The sequence below is a fragment of the Amphiura filiformis genome, chromosome 13, assembly GCF_039555335.1.
Source record: "Amphiura filiformis chromosome 13, Afil_fr2py, whole genome shotgun sequence".
NCBI lineage: Eukaryota > Metazoa > Echinodermata > Ophiuroidea > Amphilepidida > Amphiuridae > Amphiura > Amphiura filiformis.
The window spans coordinates 59,185,280-59,203,078 of record NC_092640.1 but is presented as its reverse complement, the minus strand read 5'-3'; the positions used below and the strand labels follow the sequence as shown (position 1 = coordinate 59,203,078).

General features: G+C 37.3%; 1 protein-coding gene across 1 annotated transcript; it reads left to right on the top strand.

The window, feature by feature from the left end:
• The first annotated feature begins 2,562 nt into the window (after window positions 1-2,562).
• LOC140168588 (uncharacterized) lies at window positions 2,563-17,799 on the top strand. Its single transcript, XM_072191987.1, has 9 exons — window positions 2,563-2,627; window positions 2,767-2,961; window positions 3,859-3,931; window positions 6,190-6,242; window positions 10,137-10,263; window positions 10,788-10,987; window positions 11,500-11,577; window positions 14,033-14,243; window positions 14,672-17,799. The coding sequence occupies exons 5-9, from the start codon at window positions 10,173-10,175 to the stop codon at window positions 14,716-14,718; spliced, it is 627 nt and encodes a 208-aa protein (XP_072048088.1). The 5' UTR covers window positions 2,563-2,627; window positions 2,767-2,961; window positions 3,859-3,931; window positions 6,190-6,242; window positions 10,137-10,172; the 3' UTR covers window positions 14,719-17,799.

Below are 17,799 nucleotides of genomic sequence, written 5' to 3'. Positions count from 1 at the left end.
TGTCGCCAAAAGCTGCTTTTATTTATTTTCGAACCACATCTCCCCATGTCAAAAATAAATCTACGCCACTATTATGTCAGAAAGTCTGGTTTAATGGTGAAACCACGCCCTCATTGGATCGAGTGATTATATTATAGCCATTAGGAGAAGACTGGCTATTGCAAGGACAACTGTGCAGGGCATGTCAAGCATATGGAAAAGCAGAGGCCTATCCATTGACCTCAAGGTACGCCTACTTCGTGCAACTGTGTTTTCCATTGCCACCCAGCAAACACAAAACGTTTTCGACATCATTCGCAAAAGGTTATAAAAGGTTGTCAGAAAACGTTTAAATGTCGGGTTATATAAAGGGTATATTAAGAGTATAAAACGTTTTCATAACCTTAAAAAACATTTTTTTATAATCTTCTGCTCAGCAAACAAAAATGTTTTACAGAAAACGTTTAAATGTCGGGTTATATAAAGGGTATAAAAACGTTTTAATAACATTCCAAAAATATTCTTGAAAACTTGATACAAAACATTCTAAACAGAATGTTATTTTGGGGTTGAAAAAATATTTTGCGAAAAATGTTTGCCCAAAATATTTTCAATAACGTTTTAAAAACGTTTTCATGGCCTTTATATAACCCGACATTTAAATGTTATTAAAAGGTTTTGAAAAAAACATTTTAAGAACATTTCTGTGTCTGCTGGGTTCAAATATTTTAACATAATGTTATTTAAGTATTGACACAATATTTGGCAAAATGTTTGCAAAAATAGTTTACAATAACATTTTTGAAAACATTTAAAAATATTGTTGTAGTGTGTTTTCATACAAAACGTTTTAAAACGTTATCATGACCTTTATATAACCCGACATTTTAATGTTATTAAAACGTTTTTACCTAAACCAAACGCCAAAATATAACTTATTTAAAACGTTTTTAAAACGTCTTTGTGTTTGCTGGGGCACTTATGGATGCGAGTCTTGGGCTATGACCAAGAATGATAGGAAAAGAGTAGATGCTTTTGAGATGTGATGTTACAGGGGGCTTTTACGAGTGACATGGAAAGACAGGAGAACAATTCCTGGATCCTCGACAAGATTGGTACAAGTCTAACCATCAGAAGCAGCATAATGGAGAGAAAGCTGAAGTACTTTGGCCATATTGTCAGGAAACATGGAGGTGTAGAAAAACAGATTTTGCAAGGGGCTATGGAAGGCAAACGAGGAAGAGGACGTCCACCAACATCTTGGACTAATGACGTGAAGCTGGTTTCTAACCAAGGAATGCAAGGTGCAACACACTTGGCGTGAGATGGCGTACTCTTGTGAAGACCACAGCAGCGCTACACAGCGCCACCTGACAGAGAGAGAGAGAGAGAGAGATTAGGCTTTTGAACTTCACTTTGAAGTTACTTAAAATAGGTATGAAGTCGTTAATTTTAAGAACATTCGAAATCGAAGTCACGAAACATAGGCTACGCATTGTATTTTCTCGTCGTCAAGTTTTCGCTTCGTTCAGAAACATTATGTACTAGCAAAATATTATGTCCAACCCTTCAAGTTATATTACAGACTTAATTTTTGTTAGTTAAAACTACCTAAATTTTCAGAATTCGATACAGCCATAAAACATGTTCAACAGCGCTTTTCTGAATTTATGCACCCACCCCGGTTTGAGGGTCCACCAGTGATGGAGGATCGATCTTGTTACAAATGATTACTGCGTTTGATAAAATATTTATAGTTTCAAAATTTAATTAATTCTGGACAACTGGATTAACTATCATGTTACACTCTACTAGAAACTTTGCGACTTTGTTTGTTTTACTCTTACCATTTTGATAATAATTATTATGTTGAGCTGCATAAACTTTGTATTTATCTTTGATATTTTGACCTTTATATATCGTGACCGTCATTGTAGTTGATTTCTATTAACTTCTCAGGTTATGAATAAACTGAATAGGCAAGGTTACGATACGTTAGTACCATGGTTAAGTGACTTATTTACAACACAGAATTGTCAAGGTTTACTCTGTTTTAAATAACACTCATTTAGGTTTTTTTAATTAATTTTTACTTTAATTCTGTTAAGTACAGAATTGTTCATTTTTCTCAAGATTTTGTGTGTTTTCATTTATAACTTCAAGCCCTCAAATACTTTAAAATGTATAGCATTTAGACTGTTTAGAGTAAACGTGGTGCAATTAGGTTTTTAGAAAAGTATTTAAACTGTTTTTACACTTCCCAGTGTGCATTTATTTCCAATTGACACCAAACCTTCTCGCAGGTTGTACTGAGCTGCATACAAAACAGCCTAAAAGTCATACAAAGTCATATATCTTAACGTTGTTGCGTCATATAACGCTGCTACAACGGTGTTAGCAGCGATACATAGATACCAGTATAAATACGTCTATGTACGACAAAGCTGGGTTTCGCCGTCTTGTCATTAGAAACACGACAGTTTAATATTCAGTTATCAATTCCTTGAAACTGAACATTTTGCAAATTACCAAACCTCAAGATGTGACCTTCATGTTTTGCATCAGTGCAGATGTATACGGTGTATTCTATGAGTCCATCACGCCATGTTTGAAGGTGAAGGTGTTTTTGGCAGACTTACACTAAATTGGTAAGGTTTAAATTTATATATTTAACTATTTTACACATGTTATTCTATATTTATATGATCCTTTGGCATGCATTTGAATAATACATTACCACTTAATTAAAGATTTCAGAAAGTAACGTTTTGTTAATTTTATTTTTAGATACATATTCGACGTGAATACTACAAATAATGGCATACAACATAGGACAAAACAGTATAGTACTTGTTTGTGCTGTAGTTATTGCCTTAATTACATCAGTAATTGCCCTAATATTGTCAGCAGTTGCTGTAAGTCAGTCGGGTACCGCCAATATCAGCTTATCGCTGCCGTTGTCTGGACAGTCGCCTAGGACAGGTATGTTGCAGGTTAGAACCTCACTTCGGCATGTACAGTATATTACGTTTACTTTGGTGGAACCTGACACAATATAGGCAATATTTACATGAAGTTTTCGACTGTAATTTGCTTTCTTGGGCTACTGTTATTAATTCATTATACATGTATAGCCCAGGTAATAATCGACAACCTCCATGTAATTAGAGAATAAAGGTATTGTTTTTAGCCCTGAGTCTCATATAACACGGGCGACATCATTATTTTAAGTAAAACAACGAGGCGAAGCCGAGTTGTTTTACGCCAAAAATAATGATGTCGCCCGTGTTATATGAGACGATAGATGCACGACAGCGGCTAAAAACAATACCTTTATTCTCATTCTTAAACACTTCAATTCAAATAAAAATATTATACAAGTTTTAATCAAATTAAATCCTACATTTTGCAAGGAATTACCTAGGGCTTAAAATCGATCAGTCCCGTTGTTGCTGTGCGCCTCCGATTGGTCCAAATAGCGAGTACGCGTATCGCGTCGACGCACACGCGCTGACCCGTGTGATATCGTGTCATATCCAACGGGTAAAGCTGGGTAAGAACCAATAAGATTGCAGGAACGTTCTCAAGTGTTTTTAAAAGAGAACGTTATTGAATATCTTATTGAATATTGCTTATTGAAATGGTTAGGTTTTTAATATCATGTATTGTATACGCTGAAAGTTTTAAATGTTGGGAACTATAATTTATACATAAATTATACAATCACATAATTTTTTTTGTTTATGGGTTGGTCATTAATCAATTATAGCGCATAGTTACCGGAGTATTGTAAACAAATATAATATAATAATAAATCAACTTATATATCAAAACATCATTCATTTATTATCACGACGCAAACTTTTAACGTTGTTTTAGGCAATGTTGGCAACGATGACGATAAAATATGGCTGTTGGCTTTTGATGAGACAGGATTCAATTTTGGATACATGTGAGTAGACATTGCTATCTTTTTTTTTTTTTTTTAATACTTTTTATCAACTTAGATAGAAGTCAAGTATCTTATGTGCACCTTTTTATCTACATATATCCATTTTTAAAGTTAGGCTTGATAAATAAGAATTGGTACATAATTACACAAGGGCAACAGGTCACACACAAGTTGCACGCTTCAAAAAGCCGTGCAACTTCGATTATCTGTGAATCTGAATCTGTGACATTTCGCACACGTAAGCATGACAAGGTCTGAGAGATAATGAGGTAAATAGTGCATACGTAATTAATTTTCAATAATGAATTAATGAATTAATCATGAATATTAATTAATTAAAATTAAATCATAGATCTTTGGCAAGCGTGGAACTTCATCAATCTATGAAAGCGTGCAACTTTGGCAATCTGTAAAATGCGTGCGACTTCGGTAATCTGTGACAAAAAGCATGTAACTTTGACAATCTGTCAAAAGCGTGCAACATCGGCATTCTGCGAAAAGCGTGCGACTTCGGTAATCTGTGAAAAGCGTGTAACTTTGGCAATCGGTAAAATGCGTCGGTAATCTTAAAAAGCATGTAATCTGTGAGAAGCGTGCAACTTCGGCAATCTGTGAAAAGCGTGCAATTTCGGCAATCTGTGAAAAGCGTGGAGCTTCGGCAATCCGCGTGAAAAGCGTGCAATTTCCGCAATCTGTGAAAAGCTTGCAACTTCGGCAATCTGTGCAAAAGCGTGCAACTTCGGCAATCTGTGAAAAGTGTGCAACTTCGGCAAGCCGTGAAAAGCGTGCAACTTCGGCAATCCGTGAAAAGCGTGCAACTTCGGCAATCTGAGAAAAGCGTGCAACTTCGGCAATCTGTGAAAAGCGTGCAACTTCGGCAATCCGCGTGAAAAGCGTGCAATTTTCGCAATCTGTGAAAAGCGTGCAATTTCGGCAATCTGTGAAAAGCGTGAAACTTCGGCAATCCGCGTGAAAAGCGTGCAATTTTTACAATCTGTGAAAAGCTTGCAACTTCGGCAATCTGTGAAAAGCGTGCAACTTCGGCAATCTGTGAAAAGTGTGCAACTTCGGCAATCCGTGAAAAGCGTGCAACTTCGGCAATCCGTGAAAATCGTGCAACTTCGGCAATCTGAGAAAAGCGTACACCTTTGGCAATCTGTAACATGCGTGCAACTTTGGCAATCTGTAACATGCGTGCAACTTTGGCAATCTGTAAAAAGCGTGCAACTTCAGTATGCACTATAAGTACTTAGGTAAGAAAATTACAGAAAATAGGCTCAACGAAAAGTATCCTAATTGTAAATTGCATCTAAATTTTCAATTCTTTTTCAACTCTTTTTTGAGGCAATCAATTCCGCTTTAACAAAGGTTTCTTTTTGAACTAAAAGGCGACATTGCATTGTTTTATGCCAAAACAATTAGTTTTTGCATTGTCAACAAAAGAGCCTGCAGAACTCCTTTCAATATAATGGCAACCTATATATTTCGCTTAGTAACGTAAGTTACCCATAAAAACACACGGATATTATTGAGATTGATGTAAAAATAAAAATTCACAAGATTTGATCGTCATATTTTCCAGAATGAAACTTCAGAAGGCCTGCCTTTGATTTATGAATAAAAAGGAGTAGTTTAGAGATACTTTTAATTCCAAGTACTGCGGATTGATTGATTTTGACCCATATAGTTCTTTACTCACATTTTTAGTGGCGTTTCACCACTGCATTAGTGGTTTCATTGGCAAACCATCACATATGTCTGTTTCCTTTTATAGGCGACAGGAACCTCCGTTGAGGGCGTGATGAGTTGATCAAAGATACCATTGAGTGAATAGGTCCCTCGTCCTTATTCAGAGTGTCTGTTCCTTTTCGGCATATCCAGATGGCTTCTTTCAGATATCTAGTGGTCTTATTCTGTTCACTCAATAGGGACCTATTCAATTTGACTAACTCATCACGCCCACAACGGCGGTTCATGTCGCTTATCAAAGGAAACAGTCAGATGTGATGGGTTACCAGTTTGAATAAACCACTAGTGTAGTGGTAAAAAGTCGCTAAAATATGTTAACAGTTGATTCTAATATTCCAAATGAACTTGTTCAAATATATGAGGAAGATTGCAAATCATTCCACTTCTAAAACAGACATGTCACGATGATCATCACTCAATAGATATTAGAACTACATATCTATTCTATCGTAGAAATTAGTTATTAATTGAACTGGTTGACGATACATTTCAATTCTTTACCTCTACAGAGATGACGCTACTGGTGAGCTTAGAGGTTTTAACGTTGATATGGCAAATGCAGGTAAAGTAAAATGAGTTTATTTAATCAAGGTTTTTGGTAAGTGAATAAGGCACTATGTCGGTCAGACTTGAATATGCAGATTAATTTATGTGTATTTTGTACAATCAATTTGTACTAATGAAAGCAGAATAGCTTTGCTTTGTTATGGCTACTGACTGACTTAAGTCCCAGAGAATCGTAACAAAGATTCAATTTCAACATATTGTAAGTAAGTAACGAGTGTCAGGTCTTCATTCAGTTTTTCGATTGTTATTATGCCTACGAAGTACAGTGGTAGGATCACCTTGGAAATTAAATAAAGATTAATCTACCAATGTCTGGTCCTATGTCTAGCGACACCTTTTCCCTTTAGCCAGCCTCGTCTCAACTTGAGAGTAATGCCATGTTGGATTTAGCAGTGGCAGATTCTACTCGGTGCGTTTACGCGGTTGCGTCGCCAGCGTGCGGACAAATCACCCTTCTACGCATTTGTATACACCGCGCGGGATTCGGTCATCGCACGCGAATCTGCCATTGTGATATCTGTGAAACATGGCGTTACCCTCAACTTGAGAAGAGACACAGTCACAGAGTGATGTAACAGGAGTGCTTGAAGGATAGCCCTGTTATTTTACCAACGAACTATTCCGCCTTCTTGGAAATCAAATAAAGATTAATCCACCAAAGTCTGGTCCTATTAGACCTCAGAGTACACTAAACTTGACAGAGATATACTTCATTTTCCCTTTAGCAGTTTAGTCTGCCTCGTCTGAGTGAAGTAACGCCATGTGCAGATTCTACTTAGTGCGTTTAAGCAGTTGCGTCGTCAGCGTGCGGAAAATTGGCCCTCTATGCATCGCGCGTGACTCGAATCTGCCACTGTGAAATCTGTAAAACATGGCGTTACTCCCAACTTGAGACGAGACACAGTCGCAGCAGGAGTGCTTAAGGACAGCCCTGTTATTTTACGTAAAAATATTGATCATTGCTTTTTTTTAATCTCATTCTTAGTGTGTCAGTGGAATTGTCCACAAGAGTTGCCAAATAACTCATGAATTGTTGAAAAGCAATCACTGGACAAGGACATCTATAAAGAACTACAGACCTGTTTCTGTCAGCTTCCATGATTCAGCGCAGAGATGTTGGGACTCTACTACGCCGGGTGCCAGAGCCCAGGGAGGAGACGGCTTATTTGGTGGATACTACGATGGATGTGTAGGTAAGATTAAGAAAGTCCCAATATAAATATCCCGACCGAGCAAACTGACCACTACAAAATGGCACAACTGATATATTTGCCGAAATTTAAGCAATTATTTTGAAAGTGCATTTTTTGCATTCCGTACCCATTCAAATCTTCATGACTATACCGACACGCCTTATGCCTTTACTGGGCAGTTTCTCGAACCATGGCTAGTGATCAGGCTGTCTAAGCCATCATGTTTACGCCCAGTTAGTCATATATACCAGTGCTTACAATTTCATATCGTACATCACATAGAAAGATAAATCATGGATCCATATTTATAGGGCTAGCCTGCTGGCTTAATAGGAAACCCTACCACTAGCCAAGCTTAGAGAAATCGGACTTACATGATTTCTGGGTTCTGCATAACCAAATAATACTCTGCCAATGGAGATTAGGGCGCTGTTATAGTATGTTTTCTTGCCATGAATTAAGTTTTCTTTTACATGTCATGATAAAAAGCTGAAATTTCCTTGCTATTTGTTACACTTTTTCTGATTTTTTAATGATATTATACCAGTGTCTACCACTGGTAAAGATGAATAGAAGATTTAAGATAGATATTTATTTATTTATTTATTTAAACTTTCTTTAGGCAGGGTAGCCCCTTCAATGACAAAGCACTGATTTCAACAAGGAGGCCCTGTATTATAAGTACATAAACACTCAGATAGTTAGAAAGTTATTAAAAAACAACATAGTAAAACATAACATAATTAATACAATACAGCAAAATGTGAGATGCAGATTTGTACAATGATAATATAAATTAAAACTAATTTACATGACATCACCATGTACAGTGATAACCAACATTTTACTGATAAGTAAAAATATTATTTCAAGGCAGGTTTTACAAATGCAGCATTCTTAAGTTGGAAAATACTCATGTTATCAAAGTTATTACAAATACTAACAGGAAGATTATTCCAAAGTTTAACTGCTCTCATTTGGAAAGTGCGCTTGGGGCTATGAATTGCCATTATTATTCCAAGATGGTTCATGTAATAAATTAAAAGTTTGACTTCTGGTACCTTTTGAATGAACAGAGTGCATGAAGGTAAACTGAGATGAAAGGTAAGATGGAGCAGTACCTTTAAGACAATTAAAGATTAGAGTTAACATGTGATTATTCCATCTGTCATTTAGTTTAACCCATTTCAAAAAATTCATCATCTCATTAATTGGACATCTTGGGTCAGCAGACAGGATTATACGTGCTAATCTGTTGTGAAGAACTTGAAGTGTAAAACTTGAGAGCTCATTTGAACAATGACCAGACTGGACTACAGTAGTCAAAGTTCAAAACAAGGGCAATAACAATAGCATTTGCCAAGCATAATTAGGATATTATTAGGAATATAATATTTAACACGATTTTATAACACCACATCGAATTTTGAAGAGATCATCTGTTCTGACAATTTACTTAACATGTTCTGACCAAGACATTTGGACAAGAAAATGTCTTTACTGTAGTTCTTAGTAGACCTGATATTAATAAAAAGAATCAAAAAACAACACCAAGGTATTTGAATTGATTAACGGTTATTAAAAGCGAAAATGCCACCTTCCTGATCTCTATTACCGCATAAGATGTTGACGCTCAATATAATCATTGTTGTAATACAAAGTGATATCATTAAATTTATCAAGACATGACGTGTACCAAACACCATGAATTTAGTTTTTTTTACATTTAAAGTAAGATTGTTAGTTTGAAACCAGCTAGCTATTTTAAGTAAGTTTGATTGAAGCTCAGATTCAAGAATAGTTGGATTATCAGAAGTACGGAAAAGAAGTGTTGTGTCATCTGCGTACATAGTACATTTACAGGTAACATTATTAGGAAGACTGTTTACAAAAATGATGAAAAGAAGTGGCCCAAGTATTGAGCCTTGAGGAATACCAATATTTATATTACTAAAATCAGAAATACAAGAATTAATATTTACAACCTGTGATCTTCACTAACAAGATATGATTTAAACCACTCTAACGAACATCCAGTAATACCATAATCACAAAGTTTATCAAGTTAATATCTCCAGAATGGCATGATTCATGCAGTCGAAGGCTTTACTTAAATCAAGGAAAATTGCCCCTGTTGCACGACCTTCATTCATGTTGTTCAAAATATAATCTTCAACATCAAGTAAAGTAGTAGTGGTAGAGTGATTGGCACGTAAGCCAGACTGATTAACTGAGAGAAGACCATTATTGGTTAAATAAGAATAAAGTTGATTGTGAACAGCTCTTTCAACAATTTTAGAAACAATTGAAGAACAGAAATTGGTCTGTAGTTTCCTACATCAGATTTATCACCAGCTTTGAAAATAGGGGTAACTTTAGCCGTTTTCCAATCTGCTGGGAATATGGATGTACAAAGAGACAAATTACAAATATATATCAGAGAGATACATATGTACGGAGCTTAATTTGAGCAGCTGAACGCTGTGTCCAGACCAGGTGACTTATTATTAGGCAATTTACATATATGATCATAGACAAAATCAGGAGTAATGTGAACTGAAGTTAAAATTACTCTTTGGTTTAGATACATTTGGTGAACAATTATTATTTAGATCATTAATATTATTAAATTTATCTGCATACTTATTTTGTATGTACAAAAATATTGATCATTGCGTTTTTAATCTCAATCTTAGTGTGTCAAATTGCCCACAAGAGTTGCCAAATAATCCATGATTCAGCGCAGAGAGGACTCTACTACGCCGGGTGCCAGAGCCCAGGGAGGAGAAGGCTTATTTGGTGGATACTATGATGGATGTGTAGGTACTCATTAAAAAACATTTGCGGTTTCTTTAGGTGATGATGTAAAGCCATTCTCAGTTTTAACACTTGAGGTTGTTGGACAAGATTTGTTAGGAAGAAGTTTCTTAAGAGTAGACCATAATTTCTTTGAGTTATGAACATTATTAGCAATAGATTCAGAATAAAATCGTTTCTTAAGAATCGTTTCTTAAAATATAATAATAAAATCGTTTCTTAAAATCGTTTCTTAAGGAATCGTTTCTTAAAAAATCGTTTCTTAAGATAGCGCCATCAGTTACTTAAAACTTACTATAGTTTTACATGACATCAGTTAAATATAATTTGTTAAAATATTTTGCATCACGTTTAAAAAAATATTTTCTGAATGTTATTAAAATGTGTTTACCCTTTATGTAACCAGATATTTAAACGTTTTTTGTAAAACGATCTAAAGAAAACATATCTCAGGCTTGAAAATTTACTTGGATTGCGAGAAAAATACAAGCTTTTGTCAGATGCCAAAATCTCCATTTTGTTTTCTTTAGGTTGGGTGCATTCTTACGATAGATCACGCACCTTCCGATTCAGCGATCCCTACGTAGACAACCTTCCATCAGGAGTACTGCTTACTTTACAGGGAAATCCGGGAAACTTTACCTGGCGAGATTTGACAGGGTCAAAAATCGGTTTCATTGATGGCTTTGTCTATGATGAGCATTGTCTAGCCAGGACTGACTTTGTCACGGTAAGGATAAACACAACAAGGATATTTTGGTAGGTCGATGTGTTGTTTATGGTCTTTCCATGTTTCTTGGAGTGGCCTACCCATTTAGTGCACGATTGCACACGTACAAGCTTGGTCAATATTATTGGTAGCCATCAGTTTCCAGTGATTATGGACAAGACTGCCACATCAAACATACCAAAATGCACCATATTCACCATGATCGCTCTAATTTATAATACATTCTGGTCAGAAGCATGTTCAATAAACATCAAAACTGATGAGTATTTTCGGTGGCAACCGGTTAGCATCGTAAGGCAGTAGTGAGTGACTGTTTAATTGCCTTCGCCACACTCGTGTGACGTTTTTCAGAAGACGTAGTTATGTTGTTAGGTTTCGGTGCTTGTCCCTGTTTAAGTGTGAAGCTCGCTTGACTGGTTGCTCTTTTGAGATCGAACTGATATCTTTTAAGCAGCGAAGTTTGATCCGATATTTCTGTTAACCGTTTTTCTCTTTGTTCTTTAATTTTGCAGGGAAACAAACTATCTTCAAGCCAAATCGTCCATTATCCCACCCGTCCTGCGGCTCAACAAGGTCTGAGAGACAATGAGGTAATAATAAACGTCATGAATATTGATGATACTCGTCATGAATATATTTTAAGAAATGGGCGTGGTCTAGTTGTTAAGGTCTTTAACTCTAGTGGGAGAGGTCGCTGGTTCGTTCCCAAGTGGAGGCAAAATTCATTATGCGCTCTCTCCAATACTGGTTTTTGGGGAAGATGCAGTGGTGACAAAGACCTCGCAGTCAGTTCTGATCAGGGTAACTAACGCCTGGCTGTTCGTACACCCTATCGTGGCCCCTGGGCATCATGGGAACACAATTGTATGAAGCTTTGGCGCTGGCATGGATACAATGATATATTGATGCATTTTTTGTGTGTATCTCGTACCGCTTGTCTTATCTGTTTTTGAATTGAGGGGTATTCAGTATGAATGGATTGGGTTGCATCCGGGTATCAGAATTCGGAACAGCAGTGCCCTTTTAAATAAACATAAAAAAACTCCGTCCCTTAAAATGGAAGCGGCGCGTTTGGTTCAAGTTCCTTAGGGAATTGGTCAAGGTGAAAATTGATCTATGTGAATTCTGTTCTGTCTGTCATCAAAGTAACAGGTGTTAAGTTAGTTCTTCTGTGACGAACTGGCCAAGCGGGGCCTCCTGTTTAATGGAAATAATCTGAAACTGTAAACTGGATGACCATTATTCCAAAACGGTTTATCGTATGCCGAATTCGGAAATGCATTCAAAGCAGAATTTATTTTGCGCATTATGACACCTCATTTGTTCTTGACCTACCTGACCTAAGCCGTCGTGATGACTTCTGTTTCAGGATGGCTTGCCAGATCCTCCGATCACGTGATTGACTGGTAGCTTCAGCCAGGTTTCTAGTAGCACAGTCTGCCTTTACACAATCTGTCCATTTCTTGGCTGGTCTTCCACGTGGTATGTCACCATGGATATTGGAGGTCAGGAGTATGTTTTAGTATCTTGATGGTTGCATCCGATTGACATGGCCAAAGTATTTCAGCCTTTTTGTGGTCACTCTGTCAATTATCGTCTCCTTCAGACCTAGGCTTTCTCTGATGACAGTGTTCCTGATTTTGTCTAGTCTGGTGACACCCATGATTTTCCTGAGGCAGATCATCTCAAAAGTCAGCAGCCTATTTTCATCTATCTTTTTCAGTGTCCATGTTTCTGAGTCATACATAAGGATGGACAGGATAAGTACTTTGTAAAGTTCGATTTTTGTTGAGCAAGTGATGTCTTTAGCATGCCAGATTTTGTTGAGACTTTGAATCGCCCAAGCGCCTTTCCAATTCTGTGCCTGATGTCTTCTGAGCATGTTCCCCTCTGAGTAATGGCACCTCCAAGGTATATGAACTTGTCTACCTGAAGAAGTTTCACCCATTGATGTTGATGTTTAGGTCCTGTGGTTGCTTGCTGATAACTTGTACCTCTGTCTTGGCGATGTTAATCTTCAAGCCAAAATTTGAGCTGTTTAGGTTCACTTTGTTGGTCAGTGTTTGCAGATCTCTTTCATTTTCGGCTATCAGTACAATATCATCTGCAAAGCGAAGATTATTTATCAGGTGTCCTTGTACATGTTGTATGTTGACGCCAATTGTAGTGTCATGAGTTGCTTATAGCATTACGATTTCCAGAAGGATGTTGAAGAGTTGCGGGGACAGTACACAGCCCTGACGTACACCCATCGTTGTTCTAAACCACTCTGTCAGTTCGCCGTTCACTCTGACTGCACTTGTAGACTGATTATACAGTGCTTGAAGAAGTTTTATGTGCTTGTTTGAGTATCCAAAGAACTGCATCGCTTTCCAAAGACCTTCCTGCCACACTGTATCGAATGCCTTTTCAAAGTCGATGTAACAACAGAATAGGCTTTTCTTCTTCTCAAGGTGTTTCTCTGCTATCTGTCTGAGGGTGAACATTTTTCTGTTGTTGATCTTCCCGGTCTGAAGCCTGCCTGGGACTTTTCTGCATGGCTCAATGATGTCATATTTTGTTATGAGCACATGCTCAGTGACCCAAGGACCCCTTATTTTCCTTTCGATCTGTCATCCAAATTAGACCCTTACTTTTCCATTTGAACAGTAACGAGTCATCTACACTGATTTTGTTACTTCTTTTGAAATAATAAAGCCATTTTAAACCATTTAGAACTAGAATTTAAATTCCTTTTTGCAATCACCCAAAGACCCCCTTTTTAAAAACGTCATAATCTCACCAAATGCCCCCCTAAATTAGACTGAAACGGTCCGTCTCTCACCCAATAACCCCATATTTTGTACATTTTTCAAAGAATGCCAAAAATTATGCTTTTACCCAATGACCCCATATTTTTTATATTTTGCTCTCACCGAAAGGACACTCCAAGAACACATTCCCGTACAAACTTTTTGGAACCCATACCCCAAGATGTTATTTCCTTTAACGTCCACACTTTGTTTAAAGTAATTACATTTTTTTGTTCTGTTTCTATTTATGCAGGTTGATGCCATATTTGACGCCAAAAGAATATACCTTCGAAATATGGAGTTTCAAATAGTGTCAGATGATTTTCTAACATGCGTGAAAGCCGGTTTCTCTGTGATGACCCGTAAAGATAGCCGGCTGGTTGACTGGTGGAACCCTGCATTTGCTTCACTTACCGCGACTTCACAATGGAAATATATTTGCAATGATTTGATTGATGAACATGGTAATATATTAAGTTTTCCTATTTTTTTGAACAAGATGTTGCATTTTTCAAAAGCAAATATGATGTCTTGGTTCACATCAAGTTTGGTAGAGACGACAATGATTTTTCGAGGTTGCCCCAGAAGCGTTTCGAAAAACTGCCTTGCATTCTTTGCGCGATTAACTTTACGCCATCGATATTGCAAGCAGCAAAAAGACGCACCAATGAACGGATAGCGCGAATAAATTGCTACAACGATAGAAGGTTGAATGCTTTGAATGTTGGGGTAACAATGGCAAATACAAGATAACATGCAATTGAACTTTTGTATTGTAGTCGATTATAAAAAATACAAGAAATAAAAAACAAAATAATAATAAAATAATAATAATAAAATAATAATAAATAATTGTTATTGATAACATTCGTTGTTTTGTTTTGTTTCACAGGTCACGTGGGAGGAGGTGATCCTACTTCTTGCGTCGGAATTGATTAATATGAACAATAAAATTTAATGCATCTCATAATAAACTCTGAGCAAGAGGACAATTTAGCAACAATTGCAAAGGACTATCGGTATTAAATATAAAATATTATTTGCATCAGCCTTCCGGTTGATACAATGAATCTGCGTATCTCATAGTGTTTGACTGTAAGAATGTATGTGTAGCACCGAGCACCACGTACAGATGCGTACGAGTACATTTCGCAGATCTATGGTCAGGGCCGGATTTACCTTTTTGGGGGCCCTGGGCCAGGCCAAAATTTGGAGGCCCAAAACGCACCATGAGGAAGGCATCTGCACTTAAGTGGCAAAGTTGTTAGATTTTACTAGAACATTTGCACGCGAAGCGCGCGAAAAATGTCAATTTTAGACTGTTTTAGTCCAAATTGAAGTTGAATTTTGCTATTTAGTAAGCCAGTGTGCGTGAAGCGCGCAAAATTTTGCACTTCTTGCATAATATTTTTGCCCATAACTGGTGTTTTTCGGCTTAAATGAAAGATATGCACACTACACAGGGCAATTTTGGGGGCCCCCAAAATTTGGGGGCCCTGGGCCCGGGCCCATCTGGCCCTATGGTAAATCCGGCCCTGTCTATGGTGGTATATTCGTAGGAAAAACGGAGGCGGAGGCATCTGATGCATTATTCAATTAAGGCGGACAATATGGATATTCAAAATTTTTTCATAATAATAATAACAATGAGGTTCTCATCCAAAGGTTTAAGATTTTGTAAGTAATTTAGCCTTACTAGCCCTGCGGGGCTTTTCTAAAATTAGATATGCATCAAAAGCAAATCTTTACTATTGACGTTTCCGCGCTCGTCACTATCGCTTCCTTGCGTTTGTTTTAATCACAGGCAAGAAAACAATCTAGATATTATCAGTATTTATGAAAGAGTTTCTCAGCGGAAGAATTCTTAATCTAATGATGTGAGGCTTGTACAAGTCGCTGTAGCAAGGCATGTAATTGGTTTCCAGGGGCGTAGCAAGAGCTTCAGGGGCCATGGACAAGGAGCAGTACGGGCCCTTTTAACCAGGGCGGCATTTACCTTATACCTGGCCCAGGCCAAAATTTGGAGGCCCCGAACTCACGTGCATGTCCACTCTAAGTCAGTGGTCAAGTTTTGGTTTACGTATTTAAGAGGGGGGCTAACATATTTTGTTCCGATGTTACTAGGACATTTGCGCGCAAAGCACACACAAAAATTTCGGACTATTTTAACCACAGATCAACATGAATTGTGCTTTACTATTTGAATGCGCGCAAAGCGCGGAAAATTTTACAATTTTGCCCTATTTTGGTCAAAAAAACATGCTGTTATTGGGGTTACTGGACCCGGGCCCATCTAGCCCAATGGTAAATCCAGCCCTGCTCATTTTATTAAGTTTAAAGTAATGAATTCACACAAACACGATAAATGAAAGAGACTGACAAACTGGAAAAAACGCACTGTCAGCATAATTATGACTAGTTTATTTATACCACAAGGGCACTCGACATAATTCAATATGTTCAACATATTTGTTCCTTTTTAAAAATGAAGTACTATTCTACTTGGATCAAATCCTAACAAACACAAAATAAATTAGAAGAATTTTTTTTGACTTCAACACTACTTAAAATTTGATCACTTACCGGGAGCGCTTTCCCATCAAATAGACTGGGAAAACGTAAATGTGCTGGAAAAAGAACCCAAAGAATTTTCCAGAAGGGTCCTAGAGGCCATTCACATCAGGAAAAAATGACCTAACTTGAACAGAGACACTGGACTGGATTTAGATCCAGTTTGGGACAACCTACTCATACCCAAGACCACCAGGGGGAAGAGGACAACACCTTTGACGTCATCTTCTTCTAGTGTGACGTCATCGAAGGTTGTCAACAAGCCATAAACCATCAGAGCCATAACATCCGGCTGAGGACGCAGTTGGTACTGTGAAAGCGCTCCCGGTAAGCGATCAAATTTTAAGTAGTGTTGAAGTCAAACAATTCTTCTAATTTAAATTATACCACTACGTATGAATTTACAATTTTAAAACATAAAATAGTTTTCGTAAACATATGCATCAGTAGGATTGTAGATAAGAGTAATTTAATTTTGTTTGACACAATGTTAAGTGTAACGACCTTTCCCCCACCCATGGGACAATATTTTGTTTTGGGAACAACAGCATTTGTGTACTGCGGATTACGAAGAAATAGGTTTAAAAAAAAACACCATTCAGGTGCATGGGAAGTCACCCTTCCTACCCCACTAATTGTCTATACCTTTATTGCAAAAATTGATGTTTTCAACATTCAGAAAGCTGTTTTAAGTAGCTCACTTAACAGAGTGAATCAACACTGTTTGTTTATTAACACCATCCACACAACTTTGTCCATTCATTTCTAAAGAAATCTCTTATATCTCTTTGAGTGGCTGAATAAAATATCGGATCAAAGAAGAGGTTTCATCTGGAGAATTCGCCCTTTACACTGATTCGCCATCTTGCTACCAAAACGATGTTCTCCCTGCAAACCCAGCGCAAAATGTTCATTTTTGTTTCTCGCGTTTTTCAAGGAACGCACCAGAAGGCTTTCGCTAAGCGTACGCGGTAATTAAAACATACGTTTGACAGGCGTACGCACACACAGTACGCACTTTGCGGGTAGAAACTCGTTTTGAGATGACCACTGAATCGGCGAATAGTCAAAACCACATACAATGCTGTAATGTTGGTGTATTCCGAGCAAAAGGTCCCAGCTAAAATATACAGACAATATGGCAAAATACTAAATCCATTGCTGATACCAGAGGAGCGAGAGTTCTTACAGTCTTGATGTAACGGCTGTTTGCTTCGGAACTGTCGGCGCTTTCCGCAGAATGTTGATCTTGCTCACTAGGTTGTACGCGGGATCCGGTATTAATAGACGCGGTGGTGCTTCCAATAATTCTGTTTCGTGTCTTAATTAGGACACACAACATGTACAATATACAGAAAAAATAGCAAACTAATTTAAATCAACATTTTCCCATTTGGATGCTATTCAGTATTTTAATCAATTCAAAACTGCATTGTGACTAAAACTTAA